Below are 24207 nucleotides of genomic sequence, written 5' to 3'. Positions count from 1 at the left end.
TTCGTCCACCGAGGAATGCACAGACCACCCCTGCAGCAGCCATATGAAGGACCTTTCAAAGTGGTATATCGTAACTGGGCAACTTGTGTTTTGGATATGGGCGGTCGGGAGGAGACATTTACCATAGACCGCATCAAGTAGACGCGCCTGCACATTGAGCACCAAGTTGTGGTCTCACCAGTCAAGAGGCGAGGGTGGCCACATAAAGCAGACAGTATACGGAGTATGGTTTCAGTGCCTCCTATCACTGATTCTGAGAGGGGACCATGTGGCAGCTTATCCACTCGGCAGTCGAACCAGTGCCAGCAGTTGCCGTCGAGTCTGCAGTCAGAGACTTACTCGGGAGCTCTCAGTGCGGGGCAAAAACAACAGACAGGAGTTGACGTCAGTTTCACCCTGCATGATCGCTGGGATTAGCTTGGATCTTTTAAATGCGAGTTTGAGTCAGTAAGTCAGTTGGTTTGAAACTTTACTCGATTCAGCGTGTTTCTTTCACTCGTGGTGACTGATAGCCAAAAACTTACATTAAAGGCAAAGATAATGTAATTGCTGATTGGCTTTCAAGATGTTAAGTTTGCAATGTTTTGCAGCAAAACAAAACTTATTCATTGTATACTCATCTAAAAGAATGCTATTTGTACTACACAAAAGAGTCTGGAAAAACAACCAACTGAAAAACCTCACAAAGATAAGCGTATACAGAGCCGTTGTCATACCCACACTCCTGTTCGGCTCCGAATCATGGGTCCTCTACCGGCACCACCTACGGCTCCTAGAACGCTTCCACCAGCGTTGTCTCCGCTCCATCCTCAACATCCATTGGAGCGCTTACATCCCTAACGTCGAAGTACTCGAGATGGCAGAGGTCGACAGCATCGAGTCCACGCTGCTGAAGATCCAGCTGCGCTGGATGGGTCACGTCTCCAGAATGGAGGACCATCGCCTTCCCAAGATCGTGTTATATGGCGAGCTCTCCACTGGCCACCGTGACAGAGGTGCACCAAAGAAAAGGTACAAGGACTGCCTAAAGAAATCTCTTGGTGCCTGCCACATTGACCACCGCCAGTGGGCTGATAACGCCTCAAACCGTGCAACTTGGCGCCTCACAGTTTGGCGGGCAGCAACCTCCTTTGAAGAAGACCGCAGAGCCTACCTCACTGACAAAAGGCAAAGGAGGAAAAACCCAACACCCAACCCCAACCAACCAATTTTCCCCTGCAACCGCTGCAATCGTGTCTGCCTGTCCCGCATCGGACTTGTCAGCCACAAACGAGCCTGCAGCTGACGTGGACTTTTTACCCCCTCCATAAATCTTCGTCCGCGAAGCCAAGCCAAAGAAAGATAACAATAGTGAAGGTATTATTTAATGTTGTGGATTTCAGTTAAAAACTTTGCTCTTATAGCTCAAAATTTTCTTTGTTGGGGATGTATTACGAGCTCCTGTTTTAGTAAAATGGAATTATCACTGTAAGGGATAGTATAGGCAGGAGGAGCTGAATGGTCACAGTTAACATTTAACATTTCACATAAGCACCATTACAACACTTGACATAGCCCAGCGACAAATCGATACATTGGAAGAGCTGAGGGAAGGCTTGTCACAGTTTGTTCCAGATTTGATACATTTCAAAAACATTGTGATTTTTCAAGGGAGAACTATTCTGGCGGCTGAAGAGAGAACAGCTTTTTGAAGCCACTCTTGTGGCCAGTCATTTTTTGGAAATCTGCGCAAAGCCTGCTCTGTGAATGACTGGGCCTTTTTGGTGGATTGACCTGTGCCAGGAGGGTCTTTTTGGGAAGCAAAGTGCTTCATTTTGATTGTGACAGTGAAAGTCACTTTAGGAGACTGCTTCATTTTGAGAGTGACTAACAGTAGAGAGACCGGTGCTAGGGTCTTGAAAGCTTCGTGAAGGCCACTCAGCTCAAATCTCGCCTACAAGAGGACCAGGAGTGTTATGACCACAGCTCATGAGAATGGAAGAATTCGTGAGTCTGGAGCAGCCATAACTCCAGTCTACCCCATCAGTTCAAAATTAATTCTGGGCATCAAATTTCAAAGGCCTACGTTTCAACACTGAACTTTGAAGTAACTTTTTAGATTTTGGCCTGGACTGTAATGGTTTGGGTATATCACACGCACTCACATACACGAGTACACCTGTACATAGTTGGGGAAAGATTTGGTGTTAAGGATAGTTTAAAAGTTAAGATTATAGTTTAGAGTCAAATAAAATTAGTGTTTTAAAATTAAACACTGTCGGTCATTGCCTATTGCTGCTTGTTACATGCAGTTCGTAACACCACTTTAAATTGCAATAAATAATGTGCACATAGAGTGGTAGTATTAATCAAATTACAAATGGAATCCCAATCCTTGTCAGAAAATGAAAGATTCAAATCCTGTTCCCAATCGCTTTTGATCCTAATTAAAGAGGTTGTTCTTAAATCAAGCAAATTATTATAAATAAGAGATATTAAACCTTTTGTGAAAAAGTTGAAAATCCAAAAGTAAATCAAGAATATTCACCTCAGGAATTTTCAGAAAATTGGGAATCGGAGATTGAACAAAATGTCTAACTTGAAAATATCTTAAACGTGTATTTAGTTAATTAAAGTTTACCACCACTTGTTCAAAAGAAGTAAAACTATAATGAATAAAAAGGTATTTGAAACATTTAATCTTTTCTTTCTTTGGCTTGGCTTCACGGACGAAGATTTATGGAGGGGGTAAAAAGTCCACGTCAGCTGCAGGCTCGTTTGTGGCTGACAAGTCCGATGCGGGACAGGCAGACACGATTGCAGCGGTTGCAAGGGAAAATTGGTTGGTTGGGGTTGGGTGTTGGGTTTTTCCTCCTTTGCCTTTTGTCAGTGAGGTGGGCTCTGCGGTCTTCTTCAAAGGAGGTTGCTGCCTGCCAAACTGTGAGGCGCCAAGATGCACGGTTTGAGGCGTTATCAGCCCACTGGCGGTGGTCAATGTGGCAGGCACCAAGAGATTTCTTTAGGCAGTCCTTGTACCTTTTCTTTGGTGCACCTCTGTCACGGTGGCCAGTGGAGAGCTCGCCATATAACACGATCTTGGGAAGGCGATGGTCCTCCATTCTGGAGACGTGACCCACCCAGCGCAGCTGGATCTTCAGCAGCGTGGACTCGATGCTGTCGACCTCTGCCATCTCGAGTACTTCGACGTTAGGGATGAAAGCGCTCCAATGGATGTTGAGGATGGAGCGGAGACAACGCTGGTGGAAGCGTTCTAGGAGCCGTAGGTGGTGCCAGTAGAGGACCCATGATTCGGAGCCGAACAGGAGCTTTGGCAAATACTAGAGCGCATCGGATGTCCCCCAAAGTTCCTCAACATGATTATCCAACTGCACGAAAACCAACAAGGTCGGGTCAGATACAGCAATGAGCTCTCTGAACCCTTCTCCATTAACAATGGCGTGAAGCATGGCTGTGTTCTCGCACCAACCCTCTTTTCAATCTTCTTCAGCATGATGCTGAACCAAGCCATGAAAGACCCCAACAATGAAGACGCTGTTTACATCCGGTACCGCACGGATGGCAGTCTCTTCAATCTGAGGCACCTGCAAGCTCACACCAAGACACAAGAGAAACTTGTCCGTGAACTACTCTTTGCAGATGATGCCGCTTTAGTTGCCCATTCAGAGCCAGCTCTTCAGCGCTTGACGTCCTGCTTTGCGGAAACTGCCAAAATGTTTGGCCTGGAAGTCAGCCTGAAGAAAACTGAGGTCCTCCATCAGCCAGCTCCCCACCATGACTACCAGCCCCCCCACATCTCCATCGGGCACACAAAACTCAAAACGGTCAACCAGTTTACCTATCTCGGCTGCACCATTTCATCAGATGCAAGGATTGACAATGAGATAGACAACAGACTCGCCAAGGCAAATAGCGCCTTTGGAAGACTACACAAAAGAGTCTGGAAAAACAACCAACTGAAAAACCTCACAAAGATAAGTGTATACAGAGCCGTTGTCAAACATTTAATAGTCAATTACTAAAAACAGTATTTTGCAAAGAAGGTTAAAACAAAATTAGATGCCTTGGGACTAGCAAATGTAAAAATTTTGAAATCCAAAAAACCTTCTAAATTGTGCCCTTATTCTCATACTATGTTTAATTATTGGATTATTAGTTTTATATATATGAAGAGGAAGATAAACAGGAGCCTAAAATTGCCAACAAAAAAGTATTCTTTGTCAAATTCAATTCCGTTCCTATCCATTTGGTCATCCAAATTATCAAAATATTACAAAAGAATTAACTTGCATATAATAATATAATCTAAAATTGGGAAGTGCCAGTCCACTATTCCTTTTAGCTCTTTGAAGATGAGCTTTATTTAAGAAGGGGGTGGGGGGGTGGTTTTCCTTGCCATATGTAGAAGATCTAAGCGAATCAAGTGAGGCAAAAAAAAGATTTAGGAATAAAAATGGGTATGGATTGAAAAAGGTACAAACTTCTAAATAAGATGTTCATTTTAATAGAATTGATACGACCAATCATTAATAATGATACAGGTGACCATCTTGATAACAATAATTTAACCGATGTAAGAAAAAAGTAGTGATAGGGAGATTTTAAACTTTCCACATATTGACTGGGACTCCCACACTGTAAAAGCACTGGATGGGTTGGAGTTTGTCAGATGTGTTCAGGAAAGTTTTCTAAACCAATATATAGAGATACCAACAAGAGAGGATGGAATGCTTGATCTCCTATTTGGGAACCAGGCAGGTCAGGCATGTAGCGGCGAACATTTTGGGTCCAGTGACCATAATATCATTAGTTTCAAGTTAATTATAGATAAGGATAGGTCTGGTCCTTGAGTTAAGTTTCTAAATTAAAGAAAAGGCAATTTTGTGGGATTGAGAAAGAATCGAGGAAGAGTGGTTTGGGAAAAGTTGTTTTCTGGAAAGGATGTGTCCAGTAAATGGAAAGCCTTCAAAGGTGAAATTTTGAAAGTGTAGAGTTTGCATGTTCCTACCAACATTAAAGAAAGATAACAGGCATAGGGAATCTTTGTTTTCTAGGGATTTTGGTAATCAGGTTAAGAAGGTCTGGCAATAAGGAACAAATGAGGTACTTGTAGAGTATAGAAAATGTAAGAAAACACTAAAGAAGGAAATCAGGAAGTCAAAAAGACATGAGCTTATTTCAGTCGATAATGCAAAGATAAATGTAAAGGGTTTCTACAAGTATATTAAGAACAAATGCTTGGAATACCTTGTCAGGGGTGGAAATGGAGGCTGTTGCAATAGGGACATATAAAAGACTTTTAGATAGGTAAATGGATACAAGAAAAATAGACGATTATAGGTGGGAGGTCGGAAAGGTTTAGATTGTTGAATAGGTTTATATAGCTTGGCACCAGAGTGGGCTGAAATCCATGTTCATCCACAATAACACATCCCAGGTACCCACCCAAACCTTTTCCTGATGTCTCCCCTAAACTTTCCTACACTTATTTTAAAAGGATCCCAGGTATTGGCCATTGTCCACCCCATCTATGCCTCTCAATTTTATGCTCTTGTTAGAATCAATTTATTATCATGAACAAGTCATAACATTTGTTATTTTGCAGCATCACAGTGCAAACATATAAACTCCACCTTACAACAATAAATAAAAATGGCACGAAAAGTCAAAGTAAGGCATTGACTTTGGTTTATTGATCAATCAAGAACCTGATAGCAGCGGGGAAGAAGCTGTCCTTGTGCTGCTAAGTGCTCATCTTCAGGCTTCTGTACTTTTCTCCCCTCCCTCCCCAAATGGTAGCCTGGGTGGTGGGGGTCCTTGAGGATAAGATACCACCACTTTTAGATGTTCTCGATGGAATGAAGAATGGTGCCTGTGATATCGCAGGCTGAATTAACAACCCTCTGGAGTTTTTTTTCTTGTCCTGAGCATCGGATTTCCATACCAGACAGCAATGCAATCAGCCAGAATGCTCTCCACAGTACACCTGCAAAAGTTTGAGAGTCTTCAGTGACATACCGAATCTTCTCAAACACCTGACAAAGTATACCTGCTGCTGAGCCTTCTTCATGATTGCCTTGACATAAAGGCTTCAGGACAGATCCTTAGTCATGTTGACACCCAGGAATTTGAAATTCTCTTCACTACTCAACCCTCCTTATTTCCTTCTGAAGTCCACTATCATCTCCCTGGTTTTGCTAATGTTGAGCACAAATTTGTTGATATAACTCCACTCCCTCGTGAGCCTTTCCAGCTTTCCCTTAAATATTTGGTTTATTTGTTCCCAGTCGTCCTGAATTAGATAAGGGAATGTCTTTTAAATTTTCTTTTGGATTTCTTTGTGACCTAATGATGGCCCCTGAGTTTGCTTTTTGCTGTATGTAAAACATTCCTTCTTTACCCATTCTATCAAAACCTTTCATAATTTTAAATATCTTTGAGTTTATCCTATTTCAGCTTCCCAACTCCCTTTTCTTAAAAGAAAAGGGCATTTTTCCAAACTTTTCAAATATATATACCCTTGCTTTTCTGTTGTCTTTCTTGTTAAACTCTCTGCATCTTCTCCCTTTTGAAATATGGCAATCAGAACTTGCAGATCTCTGGATTATTTTACCAAGGTAATAATGCAGGTTCAGCATAACTACTCTTCAATCTAGAAATAAATCCTTGTGTTTTAATGACCTTGCTAATCTGTGGCTAATTTGCAGTTATTATTGTATCTGTATTCCAGGATTCTTTTAATTCTCTGACTAGACATCACCTTCCAAATAACATATGAGTGGTGTATTCTTTCCACTGTACTTTTAATTTAACTGTACTGGAGAAGGTGCAGAGGAAATTTACTAGAATGATGAGGGGTTTCAGTTAAGTAAGAAAGCTGATTCTTTTTGTGACATTGAAGTCTAATACAGCCTTTCAAGAGAAATGATTTCTACTGGCAGATGGGGTATTAACCAGAGAAGATATATTTATGAAAAGCGGTAAAAGAAACAGATGAAAATAAGAATTTATTTTTATGTAGTATGTTAGGGAGATGTGAAATAGAATCTCAAGTCTAATTCATGAGCATAAAGAGAGCTTTTGGCATGTTGTCCATCATAAATCATAATATTGAGTATAGGGGTTGGTTCGTTAAGTTGTATAAGACATTGGTGAGGCAAAATTTGGAGTATTGTTTGCTACAGTGGTATCATGAAAGATATCAATAAGATTACAGAGATTGACAAGGATGTTGCCAAGACGAGGAGCAGAGTTGCAGGAAAAGGTTTATAGGTTAGGCCTTCCCTGGTATGTTGGAGAATGAAGGGAGCTTTGACAGAGGTATACAAAACTGAGGGGTATATATAGAATACGTGCAAACAGGCTTTTTCCACTGAGATAAGGCGCATGGGTTAAGGGTGAAAAGGGAACATTAGAGGGAACCTCTTTATGCAGAGAGTCTTGAAAGTGGCTGAAGTGGTGAATATGGGCTTGATTTCAACATTAGAGAAAATTGATGGGGGGAGGGGTATGAAGGGCTGTTGACAGGGTGCAGGTCTATGGAACTAGGCAGAATAATAGTTCAGCATAGACTAGATGAGCTGAAGGGACTGTTTCTGTGCTGGTTCTAAATGGATTGTCAGTGCATTTCGTATAATCCGTCTGTTGTTTTTGCATTTAGGTTCTAATTAAAGCAATGTCTGAATAATCTGAAGCCGATACCGTGCACAAGTGGAGATGGGTGCAAACAATAGCAGCATTGCTGATCTTACAAATAATGATTACCTTAAGCGTCTTGCTGGTACGGAATTCATCTCTGAGAATGATCCTTTCTGGAATCAACTTCTATCATTTTCTTTGACTACACCTACTAATAGGTAAGACGATGTGATTAACACATGTTAATACAAATGAAGTGGAAAAGATGTAGTGATTGTTAAATAATTATTAAAGTAAAATTCACCTTCATGTTGATGCTTTTACATTCTTTTCAATGTGGATACTTCTGTAACTTAAGTAATTCCAATTTAATCTGCAACAATTTCAATGTGACTCATTTGAAATTAGCATGAATGTGGCTTTCTTTACATCCTGTTTTTGACTATGGATTGTAGCTGGAGACCTTGTGCCTACTTTTATTCTGGTACAGAAGCAGTATTGACCATGGTTTGGCTGAAAGTTTAGAAAAAAATAGTCTCAGAATGAATATGACATGGAAAGAACCATTCAGTCCACTAAATTTTCAGGAGTACCAAATATGAGGAATCTATCTAGAACCATCCCTTCCCTCTCCACGTGGCCCTATCAATTCTTTGCTTTCAGATACTTATCCAATTCTGTTTTTAATGTTATAATTGAATTTGTTCCTTTCGCAATCATCTCAGCCTTGAATAACTTGTTGCTTGGTTTTTAATTGTACTTAAATTAATTCCATGACTTGCAGTTCTTAATCTCTCTGTCGGTGGGAATAAGTGATCTATCAACTAGAGTTGCAGAGTTTTACAGTATGGAAACAGGTCTTTTGGCTCAATTAGTGCATGCTGACCATTGTAAATCTAAGATGCCTCAATTTACCAGTGTTTCACCCATACCACCCTATATAATTTTTACCTGTCTAAATGTCTTTTGAATGTGCAATTAAATCCATCTCTACCACTTCCTCTGGCAGCTTGTTCCACATATCTAGTGTCGTCTCTGTGAAAAGATCCTCCTCAAGTCCCTTTTAAATCTAAGACCTCTATTTGTATCTAAGCCCTCTATTTTTAGACTCCCCTACCTGGAAATAGACTATGATTCTAATTATGTTATATACCTCCTTAGGGTTATCCCTCAGCCTCCTGCACTTCCTGAAGGAAAGTCTCAGCATATTCAATCTTATAATTCAAGCCCTCCAGTCTCAGAAGTAACTATGTGAATCTTTTCTGTACTTTTTATGGCTTAGTGTTATCCTTCCTATAAATGGACAACTAGAAATGCTCACGATACTCCAAATGAGGTCTATCCAACATCTTGTACATTAGTAACATGACAGCTCAACTCTTGTACTCAATGGAATTAAGCAGTAAAGATTACAGACCCTATGCTGGAGAAACTCATGCAGCATCTATAGGAAGCACAGGGTAACCAATGTTTCATACTTCAGCCCTTCATAAAGGTATGAGAAAAAAGCAAGAAGTGCCTGAAAAAAAAAGTGGATTAAAGGAGGGGAGGACGGAATGGGCAGGGGGAGGAGTACAGGCCAACGGGCAAGAGGTCATAGGAGGATGTGGGTAGGAGAGCAGAAGAGAGATGATGGGGGTGGGGAATAGGGAACTGGAGGAAAGGAGATAGAGGGGTAGGGAAAGTTAGAGTTGGGAAAGGAGCCTAATGGAAACTGGAGAAATCGCTGTTAATGCCATCTGGTTGGAGAGTGTCCAGACAGAATATTTGCTGTTGTTCCTCCAATTTGCGGGTAGCCTAAGTTTGGTAGTGCATTTGGAATGGGATGTGGAATTAAAATGGTTGGCCACTGGAAGGTCCTTGTTACTGCACTGGATGGAGTGAAGGTGGGCAACAAAACGATTTCCTGGTCTACATTCAGACGCAGTGATGTAGAGAAGGCCACAACGGGAGCAGTGGGTGGAGTAGATGACCTCTACAGATTCATGTGAAGTGTTCCTTCACTTGGAAGGACTGCTTAGGGTGGTGAGGAAGGAGGTGTGGGTGCAAGTTTAGCATTTCCTGTGATCACAGGCATAGGTACTGAAGGAGTGATTATTGGGAAGGGATGAGTGGAAGAGGGAGTCCTAGAGAGCGCAGTCCCTGCTTAGTCCTTTGACCAATGAAGGCAAGTGTGCCAAAGACTTCTTCACTACCCTGTCTATTTGCATTGATGCATTCAGGGAACTTTGTACCTACACCTGCTTCCAGGGAATTATATATTTTGTCTATCTTCTCTTATTTTAAATACTTAGATCCCTTTGTAAACTCCTTTGTTCTGAGAAGAGCAGACCCAATTTCTCCAATCTATTCACATGCCTGGAATCATTTTTATAAATATTTTCTGTATTCTCACTGAAGTCGTCACATCTTCCTTAAAGTGTGGAGCTTGGAACAGGGCACTCCAGTTGAGGCTGAATCTTGTTTCCTAAAGGTTCATCATGACTTCTTTGCTTCCATTTTGAAGGAGGGAGAGTGGAGGGGGAAATGGCAGGTGGTGGGGAAAAGGAAAAAGGAACAGGATCCGTCGAGAAAGAAACCGGCAAAAGCAACAACAAGCTGGGAGAAGAAAATGGCAAAGATGCAAGCAGAACAGTATCTCTAAGGACATGGTCTTGGGGAAATTGATGGCAGATAAATCCCAAGGGCCTGATAATCTACATCCTAGGGTACTCAAGGAAGTGGCCATTCAGATAGCAGATGCTTTAAGAATTATTTTCCAGAACTCGATAGACTCAGGATCAGTACCCATGGATTGGAGGGTAGCTATTTAAAAAGGGGGGTAGAGAAAAAGCGGGGAATTATCGGCCGGTTAGCCTTACATCAGTAGTGGGCAAAATTATGGAATCCATTATTAAGGATGTAATAGCGGAGCATATGACTAGCAGAGAAGGGATCGGACGGAGTCAACATGGATTTACAAAAGGTAAATCGTGCTTGACAAATCTATTGGAATTCTTTGAGATGGTGACAGGTAAAATAGATGGGGGAGAGCCAGTGGATGTGGTGTACCTGGACTTCCAAAAGGCCTTCGATAAGGTCCCGCATAAACGACTGGCTTCCAAAATCAAGGCTCATGGGATTGGGGGCAAAGTATTGATGTGGATTGAGAACTGGCTAGCAGATAGAAGACACAAAGACCCAATCAGCTGGACTGTGCCGCACTACCTATCCTTCATGGAAAAGGTTTTTCCAGGACAGCCCCTTTGACCACAAGGCCAATAGGTAGTGGTCAACATGGAATGTCCTGCAGAAACTGAGAGAGGAGGACTCAATGGATCCAGTGGAATGGTTCCCTGAGCAGACCATCCAGATTGTCTGGCAGAATACCTCATTGACAGGGCTCACCAACAAGCACCAGTACTTGGCCTGGCTGGCAGAGAGGAGCCCTCCAGAGAGATCCTTCCTACATCACCCTCAACGCATGCTGTCCTTGAGACAGCTGGGATGGGTTGGAGACCGTCATCCACTTCTTTGCCTTTGCAGATTCACAATGAGGGGAGGCTCCTTAAACCAACAGAGAGGGGAGAACAACAAGGTCCACAAGAGTGGTGACTGAGTATTAAAGCAACAATATTAAGTATGAAATGTACATCGATGAGATGACTGACACAAAGTAAAAAGTTCCTGAACAGTTTTTACATGATAGCAGATGACTCTCACTACGTGAAAGTTTTGAGCAGATTTTGTAAATGACTCAGTAGGATTGAAACTGTGAATGTAAAGTCTTGAACAGCTTTTTCTCTTGTTTAATTTATTGCTAATAATTTAATGTGAATAAAAAGTTTCTTTTCAAGTTGTGTATTACAATTACATATTTTTATACATTTTCTTGCCAGTCTCCTTTCTTTTTACTCCTCCTCATCTTATCTCCTGTCCTGCAGACATTCTGCGAATCCTTGGCCTTCTTTGGATCCGAGAACAGTCTATTCTGTTTCCCAGGGATAAATACTTTAAGTACTGCTGGGTGTCGCAGCACAAAGTTATAGCCTTTCTTCCATAAAATCGATTTTGCCGTATTGAATTCCTTTCTCTAAAAGTTCATAACTTATATCTGGGTAAAAATTATTTTTTGTCCCTTATATTAAATTTTATTAGAATGGACCTCGGCTTTTGGTGTGGTTGCTGCTTCGGTACTAGTGCTCTGTGCCCTTTCTATTTCTATTTTTTCTTGTAGGTCTGTCACTCCCAACACCTTCGGAATCCATCTTTTTATAAATTCCTTCATGTCTGTCCCTTCTTCGCCCACTATTTTTATGTTATTTCGCCTTCTGTAGTTTTCCAACATGTCAATTTTCTGGGATAACATATCTTGTGTCTCCTTAATTTCTTTGTCTCTTTCTTCCAATTTTCCTCTTAATTCATTTGTTTCCATTTCTACAGCAGTTTCTCGTTCTTCCACATTTTCTACTCTTTTCCCTATTTCTGTCATGGCCAACTCTAAACTTTGCATTTTGACTTCTGCTCTTTCCATTTTTCTTTTAATTGTATTGAATTCAAATGTTAGCATTTCTTTTAATGACCTAATTTAGTCTTCAAAAGTCTTGATCTATAGTCTGTCTTTAGCTTCTTTCCTGTGTAGATCTTGGTCCTTCCTCTCTCCTCTGTGTCTGGGACTCTTCAGCTCTTTCTGGTGAGCCACTCCTGTCTCTTTGTCGGGCCTCTTGTTGCTGGACCTCCTGGTGCAGGACGTCCTGCTGCCGATGGCCTCGTTCCAGCTCCTTGCCCCCTTGTTCACCCCTCTCCTGCTCTTCCCAACTCTGGGGGTCTCCCAGCTGAGGGCCCCGTTGTTGGGTGTCCCTCAGCTGGGCCCCCTCCCGCCAGCGTCTTGGAGCATGCGCAGTTGCGCACCTTTGTCTGGCTCCGTGAGCCATTTTTGTAGTCCGCCGGTCGGGAGGTCACCACTCCTCCGGGCACCTACCAGCTTCAGGAGTCGGTCGATCCTCCTCACGGTGGCTCTCTGCTCCCGTGTGCAGTTAAGGCCGTCTTCTTTTTTTTTCCCGGGGATTTTCTTCTCTTTTCTCTGTCATTCTTGCTTTTTCTCTTTTTGGTGCCATCTCCTGGCTCTTCCTTGTAACTTTATCTTCTTTTTCCTGTGTTTTGTGTTTATTAGGCTCTTGTTTATTTTGGACTTTTTTTCCTTTTCTCTGGAGAGGACTGATTCTACTCAACCGGCCACTACTCCATCACGTGACTCCTCTCAAGTTGTGCATAACAATTGAAGCCAACGTGGAACCTACAGATTCTGTTGTGGGTAGGGCAGGATATCCTTGACAGGGTAAACAGATGGTACTTCAGGGAAAGGTGTAATCCAACTTTTTAAACTGGGGTTTTGTGAGCTCTGTAAAAAATGGATTCTAAATTCTCAACACAGTCTGAATGTTATTACTTCATTTTAATGGTCATATGATGGATTCCCAAAAGTGTGTGAAAATGCTGCACTCTCTAAGAGCCTTTGAAAAATTCCATGAATTGTTTCCTATGTTCCTGGTAATTATTTGCTGTGATGGTTCTCGGGGGTGGGAGTTGACAGGAATCTGAAATCAGATATGTGAGCCTTGTGCCTGTCCATTGTGGTTGACTTGTAACTTGACTTTTGATCCTGGGGATTTTGGTTTAGATGAAAGATTTAATGTTGTTCTTACCCAGGCAATTGATTTTGTGGAATTTTGTATTACCGGTACTTCTCTAGTGCTTTGAGGAATCTGTTAATGATAATCTATGTTTCAAAAGCTTACAGAAGTGTGAGAATCCCTGCTGCTCTGTAGGGTATGTCTTGATCTGAGGAGTCTTTTGAAATGGGTGCTGAAGATGGTGGTGATGAATTTAATCATTGTTGTCTGCTTGTGCTGAGAGTGTCTCCAGAGAGAGTTTGAAGTCCTTGGATGTGTTCATTGACCCTGTGTATATTAACTGGTGGGAGTATCTTTAACCTCTCCCTGCTGTAGGCGCAAGTGCCCACCTGCTTTAAAAGACCACTATCACCTCAGTGCCAAACAAAAACATAATAATGGGCTAAGATGATTACGCACAATAATTCTGATATTCACCATTATGAAGTGCATTGAAAGGCTATGCATGGTTCACATTAACCCAGCTTCCCTGCAGGCTTCTACCAACATTAACCTGGCTACTGTGACAACAGGCCCATGGCAGATGTCATCTCCTGACCCTCTACTCTGCTCTGGAACTTCTGGATAACAAGGACACCTATGTCATATTGATGTTCATTGACTGTAGCTCTGCCTTCAATTTCATAATCCCAAATAAGCTTGCCTCCAAGCTCCAAGATCTTGATCAGCCTTAACAGCAGTGCTCCTCAAGGCTGCGTACTCAGCGCACTCCTTTACTCCATGGACGTATGTTAACCTCAGGTCTCCTGGTATCTGGGTGCTGTCTATTTATACGTTTTTCTTATTTTTTCGGTTGTATGTATGGATGGCCATAAATTGTAAGTCAGGGACCACCTGTACCAACTTCCTCTATAGATTTGCAGATGACACCACAGTTGAAGGCTCAATTTCAAACAGTGACAAGTTGGAATATAGAAGAAAGGTGGTGATACTCGTAGCTTTGTGCCAAGAAAACAACATCTTCCTCAGTGTCAGCAAGACAAAGGAGCCAGTTGTACACTACTGGAAGACGGGTGGAATTTACTTCTCTGTCTGCATCAATGGCGCTGAGGTTGAGATAATAGACCTTTTAAAATTCTGAGTGATATAAGTCTCCAATGGCCTCTCCTCGTCCAACCATGTCAATAAAATGGCTAAAAAAGTACACCAGCTGCTCTTCTTCCTCAGAAACCTGCGTCATGTCACCTGTGTCCCTCAACAATGTCCACAAATAAAGGTATTTTCCCAGGATGCATCTATATGTGGTGCCTCCCCTTTCGACTCCATCTACACTTCCCACTGCCTAGGAAAAAAACAGGCCAACATATTAAAACACCTTGGCCACACTCTCTTCTGTCTCCATCAGTGAGGAAGAAGATTCATGAACATGAGATTACACACCTCCAGATTCAAGGACAGTTTTCCCCCACCTTTATCAGACTCCTGAATGAACTCTGTCTGTGAGGTGCTCTGGGACCCTGAATTGGGACACCCATAAGTCAGTGAGTGCCCTGGCCAGATTTCAGTGGTGGTATCAGCCAGCAGGACTGCCTTCGGCCACCTTGTGGAGCGATCAACTATGGTCAAGAGTTATCTCACCCCATGGGAAACCGGTAATGGCTGAATCCGAGCTGTGCTGGCTAAAAGGTCTGCCTGGGCATTCTCGTGTGAACCTGTACTTTGGAGGACTGATGGTTCGTGCAGGTCTTGGCCCACTAGCTAACCTGTTTATGGAGGCCATGCCAGACAACCTGTTGGCCACCATTTTGACTGTTGCGCACCCTGCCATCTGCGCCAGGTTGTGGATGGTCTCGAAAACCTGGCACCTCCGTGCAGCCGGAACGATGGGGCAGGGGCTGCCGGTAGAAACATCATGCAGCAGTGTCACGTTACCTGGCAAGATGGGGACATTCTCTACACTGAGGCCAGAGATGGCTGTCCTATAAGCATGGATCTCAGGGTCCTGAAGCTGTGCTTTGGCGAGAGCCATGTAATTGACCCCTTGGGACAGGGCATGTATTGATTAGATCAAGGGATGTGACAGTGCATCAGCTACCACATTGTTTTTCCCCCGTGATATGTTGGATGTCTGTGGTAAACTTCGACACGTAGGACAAGTGTCTGTTGTCAGGCCGACCATGTGTCCGATACCTTATGGAAGGCAAAAGTCAGTGATCAGTGAACACCTTGAATTGGCCTTCCAGAAAGTAACAGAAATGTCTTTCCGCAGGTACAGTGTCGATGAGTTGTTCTAGCACGCCCCCTACTAATGTGCTGGAGGTATTGACAGTTAGGGAGGTAGGTGCCTCTGGTCTGGGGTGGACCAGGAGGGTGGCATTGATCAGCACATCTTTGGCATTCTGGAATTCCCTAGAGGACTCCTCTTCCCAAGCAATGTCTTTTGCCTTGCCTGTCATCAGTGTGAAGAGGGGACACATGATGCCAGGTTCATACCTGTGGCGAATTCCTGCAGCCCTTTTATCGTGCGTGGCTTAGTGAAATGCTGGACTGCCTCAACCTTCTCGAGTGGGGAGGGGGTTAATCCTGTGCCCCAGGAAATTGATGGTGTCCATTCTGAACTGGCACTTTGCGGGGTTGATAGTCATCTTGAACTCACTCATTTGGGTTCAGTTGTCTCAGGTGGCCACTGTGTCCTAGCATCTGTTGGTAGCGATGAGGGTATTGTCCAAACAAATGTAAATGGGCAGTCCCGGCCCATTGCATCCATCAGCCGCTGAAAAGTTTGTGCTGCGTTCTTTAGACCAAAGGGCCTGCAGAGAACTTCAAGGGCCTGCAGTGAACTTCAGACAAGCCAAAGGGGTTTATGATTGCAATCTTGGAGACGTCCTAGGGGTGGACTAGGATTTGGTGGTACCCCCCGGATTAATTCCACCTTGGAGAACATCCATGCCCATGCAGGTTGGTGGCAAGTCTTGGATGTGGGGCATGGGCATGGTGGCCTCGTTAAGGCAGCATCTCACTGCATAGTCTCCAACTCCTTGCTGATTTGGGCAACGTGTGGAGGGGGAGAGGCCCAGATACTGTTGAAGCTCCACACAATACCCTGCTCCTCCATTTTTTAAACTCCTCCTTCACCAGGCTGAGCTTTTTTGGAGGGAGTTGGTGTGCCCTGGGGTGGAGTGAGGGCCCTCGGTCAGTATCTGGTGCTTTGGCTTGGCCGTGGAGAACTGTGGCACTACTATTCAGGGGAACACGGCAAATTCATTGTCTGAGGGTGTTATAGAGTCCAGGTGGGGATGGGTAGCTTTGCTTCCCCCAAGGCAGAGTCTGAAAGGTCTTGGTGTGCGCCAATTACTGTCCCTTGAAGTTGACAAGCAAGCAGTGGACCCGAAGGAAGTCAACCCCCAGGAGCAGTTGTGCCACTGCCACGAGGATGAAGGTCCATGTAAAGCAGCTGTTGCCGAAATGAAGGGAGATAGTGCAGGTCCCAAAAGTTCGAATATAGGAGCTGTTGACTGCTCTCAGTGCTTGCTCCTGCGGGTGTCGAGGCCTGTGGTGGGTAAGACGCTTATCTCGGCACCCATGTCGACCAGGAAATGCCTGCCCGACAGCAAGTCCCAGATGTAGAGGAGGCTATCACTTTAACCATCCGCAGCAGCCATCAAAGACAGTTGGCTAGGGCGTTTCCAAAAACTTGCATGATGGATGGCATCGACAGGTCACAGCACCCCATCGCTGATGGTAGTAGCATAGCTGTCTCAGCTGCTGTTGGCCTTGATCTTGCCAGGGTCTGTTGGTGGGGTTTGCTGATGTGGTCTATGATGGCACTGGTGTCCTCCTTCGCTCTCCAGAACATGTATGCCTGGGCTGTGGTTCTCCGAGGATCACTAAAGTCCTTGTCTGTTAGCAAGAGTCGTTCATCCTCGGCCAGCTACTCCAGAAAGATCTGCTCAAAGAGCAGGCAAGGCTTGTGGCCCTCAGTTAAAACAAGCATCTCGCTCATTAAGGAAGACAGGGCCCTGTCCCCCAATCTTCCATATACAGCAATTAGGTGGTGTATTCACGCCGGAAAAGCCCGAAAATATGGGTCAATAGCTCTTTGAGGTTCGCATATTTGCCTTGCTCCGGAGGCTGCCATAAGAAATCTACGACCTTTGTCACTGTGTCCTGATCAAGGGCGCTCACGCTGTAGTAGTGGGTGTCATTGTCAGCGATGTGGCGAAGCTGGAACTGAACCTCTGCCTGCTTGAATCACACGTGTGGCTACGACACCCAGCCTGAGAGAGACCGCGTGGATGGTGGCTGGCTCTGCTTGATCTGTCATACTCAGGCCCAACTGCCGGTTGGACCTGTTGGGGTCACCAATGTAGCATACATGCTGTGCACTACGCAAGCATGGAGAAGAACAACATGCACACCAAAGCCTTGTCAAATGAGACTGATTTATTGCTGTGGCTGTCGTACTCATATGGGCCCCTGGCGCTGACTTCAGGGTCCCACATAATCGGAGTGCCGGCCTTGGATTGGCCGACATTCCTTCCAGAATTCCCTATCTTCCCGCTGTGCGGAGATCATTTGGAACGACAGCTGGTGTCACCCCCAGGTCCGCGCAGTCGCCGAGTTCATTAGCCATTTTGCGGGCTGGTCTGTGTCTCCGCAATTCCTACTTTTCTGAAGACGAGGTAAAATATTGTACTGAGGAATACTAAATAAATTGTTGGTTTGATGACGTGGTCGCGCTTGACGACAGTTTGGTTTAGGATGAACTATTAAGTGCATGGCTTACTTGTCATAATGGATCTGATGGAGAACTGAGACAGATTGCAGAGGTCAACCAAATTTGAGAAGGATCCTCCACAGGCCTTCAATTGAGTGAGACAAAGGTTTTTGCGAAATGAAAAAAGACATTGTGCTTGGTTAATATTGTTTCCAGCATTTGATGTGGAACTTGGTAAAAATCATGCCTCTGAATACCGTATATCAAGGAAAAGCAACAAGGCCTTGGGTGTAGATTGCATTCAGTCTTAATTATAAAACTTACTACTGGGAAAATTCAGACTCATGTTCCACATCTGGAAAGAGGAGAATATACTATGAAACTGTAGCAATTATGATCTCCTTCCAGAAATGAGACAAATCTGATCGCAGTACTTGTGTGGATTTTTCTCCTGTCTGCCACAGGAAAGATATCACTGAATTGGAGTGTAATGCATCCAATGCCAGATGAGGGCGCTAGTGTTCTTTTTACAGCTTTCAGACTCGCTTGCTCACCTATTGAGTCAGTGAGGTTGGCTAGTGACTATTCTGCTTTTGCCCTGCTCACTCTTCTGTCATGGCTGTTTCTGTGATCCCATTTACTTCTGACATGAAAATTCTAGTGAATGAATTTCTCAGGAATGAAAGCCTTTCATAAAACAGGGAGTGCCATTTATGTGCACATGTAATTTGTGAAACAGTCTTCTCTCTCCTTGTCATTGGACCAAGAATTTGCCACGTCAGGTTCATAAAACTAATGGTTTAAGTCTGCATCCAAGGAAGCTGCTTTGGGGATTTCTGTATCATCTACTCTATGATGGGTATTGACAACTGGTTTACTGACATCACATCAGCAGGCCTATTATTTCAATGAACTCAGCACCTAAACCACCACAGTAAATAGCAGCTAAGACTCTGCTGAAGCAGAAGTTTGTGTGACAGAATATTTCACTCTCAGCAAAGGTAATTTGAGGAAATTTATTTTGGCCAATCGAGAAAATGGTGTCTGAAGACGAAGATCTAAAACTGGCTCCAACCTCATGATCTGCTGAGTAGCAGTAATTGCAGGATTTGTGTGACTTTGGAGTCATGGAAAGCATTAGACAAGAACCACTGGAGAAATACTTAATTGACTGGCAGTAAAGGCAAATCAATATCAATACACTCTCTCAGGCCAGCACCAGTAGCATATATTCATGCTCAACCAACTCCAGAAACAGGCCACACATCTCCATGTGATGTCAAATTCCTGGAAAAAACTTGTAAATGCAGATTTACAACATAATTTATAGCATGGGAATTTTTCTCCTTTTTCTTTCAATCTCAACCTCCCTTATACACAACTTTTACTCAGGAAATTAGTGCCATTTGGCATGTTGAACTGTCATTACTTGTAATACATTTGAAACTGGGTCCATTAATAAGTTGTGTTGTCGTCATTTGCTTTAGAACTCCCTTGATGCTAGTTTTCTAAAGCTGTCAGTTTATTCACAGCAGGTGTATCATTATTAACAAATTGGAATTAGGTGGAAAAAAAAATCACAGTATGTTTATCCATGTTCCATCAAATGAGAATGCTTTCTTTATTAAATTCATTGTATGTAATTGACAGTTGACAATGTTTATGCCTTCCTTTCCCAAAATATCTCAGTGGTAATTAGTTTACAGGAAACTAGATGCATTTCAACTATTTGGTATTCCCCTATATCATTTTGACTAACAGAAAGCAGGAACAAATTTATATTTACATTAATAGTTGTTCCCGTCAGTAAGAAATGTCCTAAAGAAAATCACAGCTAGCTCATTTCTTTTGCAGTGTAGACATACAAGTATGCGCACAATTACATCTCAATAGTTACTAATCTATTTACTTTGGAGAAAGTTAGAAAAAAGTTCAAAAGGAAAAGCAAAATCAGCAATGTCAAACCTACTGATGATGTTCAATAAAAACTTAAGCAATCATGTTCTAAGGTTTCCTTAAATAGCTTTGGAGGCCAGTAATAATAAAACATAGGTACTGCAGTGTTTGTGTTCTATGACATAGTCGACATTAACATAACATTCATAGAACGGTGTGAATGCCACAGATTTTTCCCACACTTTATCCCGAAACCTGAGCTTAGTGTTTTATAGATTTTCTGAACTTTGTGCTCTGTGCAGGCTTTTTGACGTTAGAAGTAATTTATCAGTGAGGCTTCATTGTATGAACAGCCTTTGACCGAGCTCAAAACAAGTAAAAACTGTTGTTCTGTTTTAGTTAATGATATTTCTGGTCAGAGATTAGATCTAGAAAAATAGAGTGTATTTTTATTTGTTTGAGTCTGTACAATTCCAGATAATTGGTGCAGAAATGGAAAAATGAGCAACTGTGAATGCAAGTTTCCATTGTTCGACTTGGTAGAAATAAACTTCTGTATCACTTAAATCTTTGATACAAATCATTCAAAAGGGAGATGTGTTTCATGATAGTCCATTGCTGCATATCCAAGGGGTTATGAACGTTATCAAAACAGCCATGGACGATTGTGTCCCCACCAAATTGTTCAGGGTTTTCCCCAACCAGAAGCCCTGGATGAACAATGAAATCCAGAACCTGCTAAGATACAGAACACAGGCATTTGTCTGGAGATCCAGAACACTACACAAGGAGCAGGTACCACCTATGGAAAGTCTGCTCCTCGGCGAAGTGGAGATTCCAGACGAGAATGGAAACAAAGGATACCCAAAAGCTTGGCAGGCCCTAAATGGCATAACCTGCTACAAAACCACACCCAGTGCAATAAGAGACAATAGGTGCTTTTAAACTGCAGCACCTGGGTAGCCCTTCTGGGACCTAGGTGCGATTAGTGGGGCAAAGGTGTCTCCAGCACCTTTTAAGCTGAGTGTGGATCGCCCCAGTAAATCACTAACCTGGCGATTTAAGGGGAATTCTGCCCCCGTGATGATATGGTAAATGACACGTCATGCAAACTAGTCTCCCTGACCCCACCAGCTGTCAGTCTCCCTCCCAATTGTGCTCCCCCAACCCGCGGCAGCCGACCCCCCCCTCCCCCGCGGCGGCCGTCCCCCCCTCCCCCGCGGCAGCCGACCCCCCCTCCCCCGCGGCGGCCGACCCCCCCTCCCCCGCGGCGGCCGTCCCCCCCTCCCCCGCGGCGGCCGTCCCCCCTCCCCCGCGGCGGCCGACCCCCTCCCCCGCGGCGGCCGACCCCCCCTCCCCCGCGGCGGCCGACCCCCCCTCCCCCGCGGCGGCCGACCCCCCTCCCCCGCGGCGGCCGACCCCCCCCTCCCCCGCGGCGGCCGACCCCCCTCCCCCGCGGCGGCCGACCCCCCCTCCCCCGCGGCGGCCGACCCCCCCTCCCCCGCGGCGGCCGACCCCCCCTCCCCCGCGGCGGCCGACCCCCCCTCCCCCGCGGCGGCCGACCCCCCCCTCCCCCGCGGCGGCCGACCCCCCCTCCCCCGCGGCGGCCGACCCCCCCCTCCCCCGCGGCGGCCGACCCCCCCTCCCACGCGGCGGCCGACCCCCCCTCCCCCGCGGCGGCCGACCCCCCCTCCCCCGCGGCGGCCGACCCCCCCTCCCCCGCGGCGGCCGACCCCCCCCTCCCCCGCGGCGGCCGACCCCCCCCTCCCCCGCGGCGGCCGACCCCCCCCTCCCCCGCGGCGGCCGACCCCCCCTCCCCCGCGGCGGCCGACCCCCCCCTCCCCCGCGGCGGCCGACCCCCCCTCCCCCGCGGCGGCCGACCCCCCCTCCCCCGCGGCGGCCTACCCCCTCCCCCGCGGCGGCCGACCCCCCCTCCCCCGCGGCGGCCTACCCCCCTCCCCCGCAGCGGCCGACCCCCCCTCCCCCGCGGCATCAACCTCTCACCCCCCCCCCCCCACTTCTCCACCCTGGGTCCTGGCAGCGACCCCTCTCTCCCCCCGATCACCGCAGACACTTCAGCCGGGGTTTCCTGGTGACACCAGTGTGTAAGCGCTGATGTCACTGGAGTAACCGGGTCAGCCATTTTGCTGTTCAGGTCGACATGTGCTGGGTAAGTTTAACTGAGTTCCCTGACTACTTCCGAGGTAGGGCAGAGACCCAGTTGAATTTGGATGGCGCTGACTGGATCAGACTCTTTCAAGCTGCTTTGTGAATGTGGCGCTGCCCGGTTAACCCCATTTTACAAGGCAGTTTGAAAGCACCTAATAAAACTTCACTTTTTTTGATGGCTTTTACACAATACTTTGGAACCATTTCTGTGGTCATAATAATAGTGTTTGGTGTGGGGGAAAAAAAAGTGAGCTTTAGAACTAACTCAAATATTAGAAATGGTTTAACACAAGTTGCAACAAGTTCCTTCAATAATATCAGCTGTGGGTGGCTCTGCAAGCCCTGTAAATCTTGAGCTGGGTTTTAAGTGTCTGGAAACAGCTGGGTGTTTGAAGCTTAAGATCAAAATGAACCTTTTTTCTGATATCGCTTGTTGTCTAATGGGAAAATGAGCAATTGCATGAATTTACTGATCCTTTTGATATTGCATTTGGTCGTATGCAAATTTCCTTGACTGGGGTTAATGCTGTTAAACTGAATTTGTCTTGTGGGATAAAGAACTTGCACAAGGAATTAGGTTACTCTTCTTCAATGTACCCCATGATGATTTCACTGATGTGGAGTGTATTAAAGATACTTTATATTCCAAATACAAATCTGAATGCATAAGAGTTAAAATTTGTTTTTTCTTAATGCATCTCTGCACCAACCATCTCCCCCACTTCAAATTCAAATATGCAAGTCATTGCATGAGACTTTGGCTGGAATAGTACTTTCTTTTCCACTTGTAACACTTCACCTTTGTCGCCCTTAGAAACATAGAAAATAGGTGCAGGAGTAGGCCATTTGGCCCTTCAAGCCTACACCACCATTCATTATGATCATGGCTGATCAGTACCCGATTCCTGCCTTCTCCCCATACCCCCTAATCCCCTTGGCTACAAGGGCCAAATCTGACACTCAAATATTGACAGGGAACCGGCCTCAACTACTTCCTGTGGCAAACAATTCCACGCATTTACCACTCTCTGAGAGCAGAAATTTTTCCTCATCTCTATCCTAAAAAAATTACCCCTTATCCTTAAACTATGGCCCCTGGTTCTGGTTTTTCCCAGCATTGGAAACAACCTTCCTGTGTCTAATCTGTCTAAACCCTTAAGAATTATACATGTTTCTATAAGATTCCCCCCCTCAATCTTCTAAATTCCAGAGAATACAAGCCTAGTCTATCCAACCTTTCTTCATATGTGAGTCCCTCCATCCCTGGCATCAGCCTAGTGAACCTTCTCTGCACCCCCTCAATGACGAAGATGTCCTTCCTCAGATCAGGCGACCAAAACTGCACGCAGTACTCCAGGTGTGGTCTCACCAAGGCCCTGTACAGGTGCAGCAGGATCTCCCAACTCCTGGGCTCAAATCCCCTTGCAATGAACGCCAACATACCATTCGCCCTCCTCACCTTTACGTCCACTTTCAACAATTGATGCACAGCAACACCCAAGTTTCGCTGCATCTCCCCTTTTCCTAAACAGATTCTATTTAAATAATAATCCTCTTTCCTGTTCTTACCTCCAAAGTGGATAACCGTGCATTTATCCGCATTATACTGAATCTGCCACGTCCTGGCCCACTCACCTAACTTGTCCAAATCACCCTGCACTCTCCTAGCATCCTCCACACAGCTAACCCTGCCACCCAACTTCGTTTCGTCTGCAAATGTCGAGATACTGCTATCTACTCCCACATCTGTCATTGATATATATCGTAAACAACTGCGGCCCCAGCATTGAGCCCTGTCACTGAGCCACTAGTCACTGGCTGCCATTATGAAAAGAACCCATTTATTCCTACTCTGCTTCCTGTCCCTCAACCAATTCTCTATCCACCTGAATACCATACCTCCTATACCGTGCTCTTTAAGTTTATACACTAGTCTTCTGTGCAGAAGACTAAAGTCCAGATATACCACATCCACTGGTTCTCCCCTATCCACTCTACTGGTTACATCCTCAAAAATCTATTAGATTCGTCAGACATGATTTCCCCTTCACAAAACCATGCTGACTCTATGCAATACCACTATTTTCCAAATCTACTGCAATTGCATCTTTAATAACCGATTCTAGCACCTTCCCTACAACTGATGTCAGGCTAACTGCTCTGTAGTTTCCAGATTTC

The 24207-nt window shown here is 44.9% G+C and overlaps 1 protein-coding gene across 5 annotated transcripts in view; it reads left to right on the top strand.

The window, feature by feature from the left end:
* Positions 1–24207, top strand: part of dym (dymeclin) — a 523412-nt gene that overhangs the window by 77996 nt on the left and 421209 nt on the right. For all 5 annotated transcript variants that reach the window (XR_011353340.1, XM_069923865.1, XM_069923863.1 and 2 more), the window contains exon 2: positions 7658–7853. Coding sequence is in view for 4 of the 5 variants with exons in the window: in XM_069923865.1 (XP_069779966.1) it covers positions 7714–7853 (140 nt within the window). In the remaining variant the exon portion in view is untranslated. The remainder of the gene's footprint in view (positions 1–7657; positions 7854–24207) is intronic.

Source organism: Narcine bancroftii, chromosome 3 (assembly GCF_036971445.1).
Source record: "Narcine bancroftii isolate sNarBan1 chromosome 3, sNarBan1.hap1, whole genome shotgun sequence".
NCBI classification, from domain to species: Eukaryota; Metazoa; Chordata; class Chondrichthyes; order Torpediniformes; family Narcinidae; genus Narcine; species Narcine bancroftii.
This window is presented reverse-complemented; position numbering and strand designations above follow the sequence as displayed.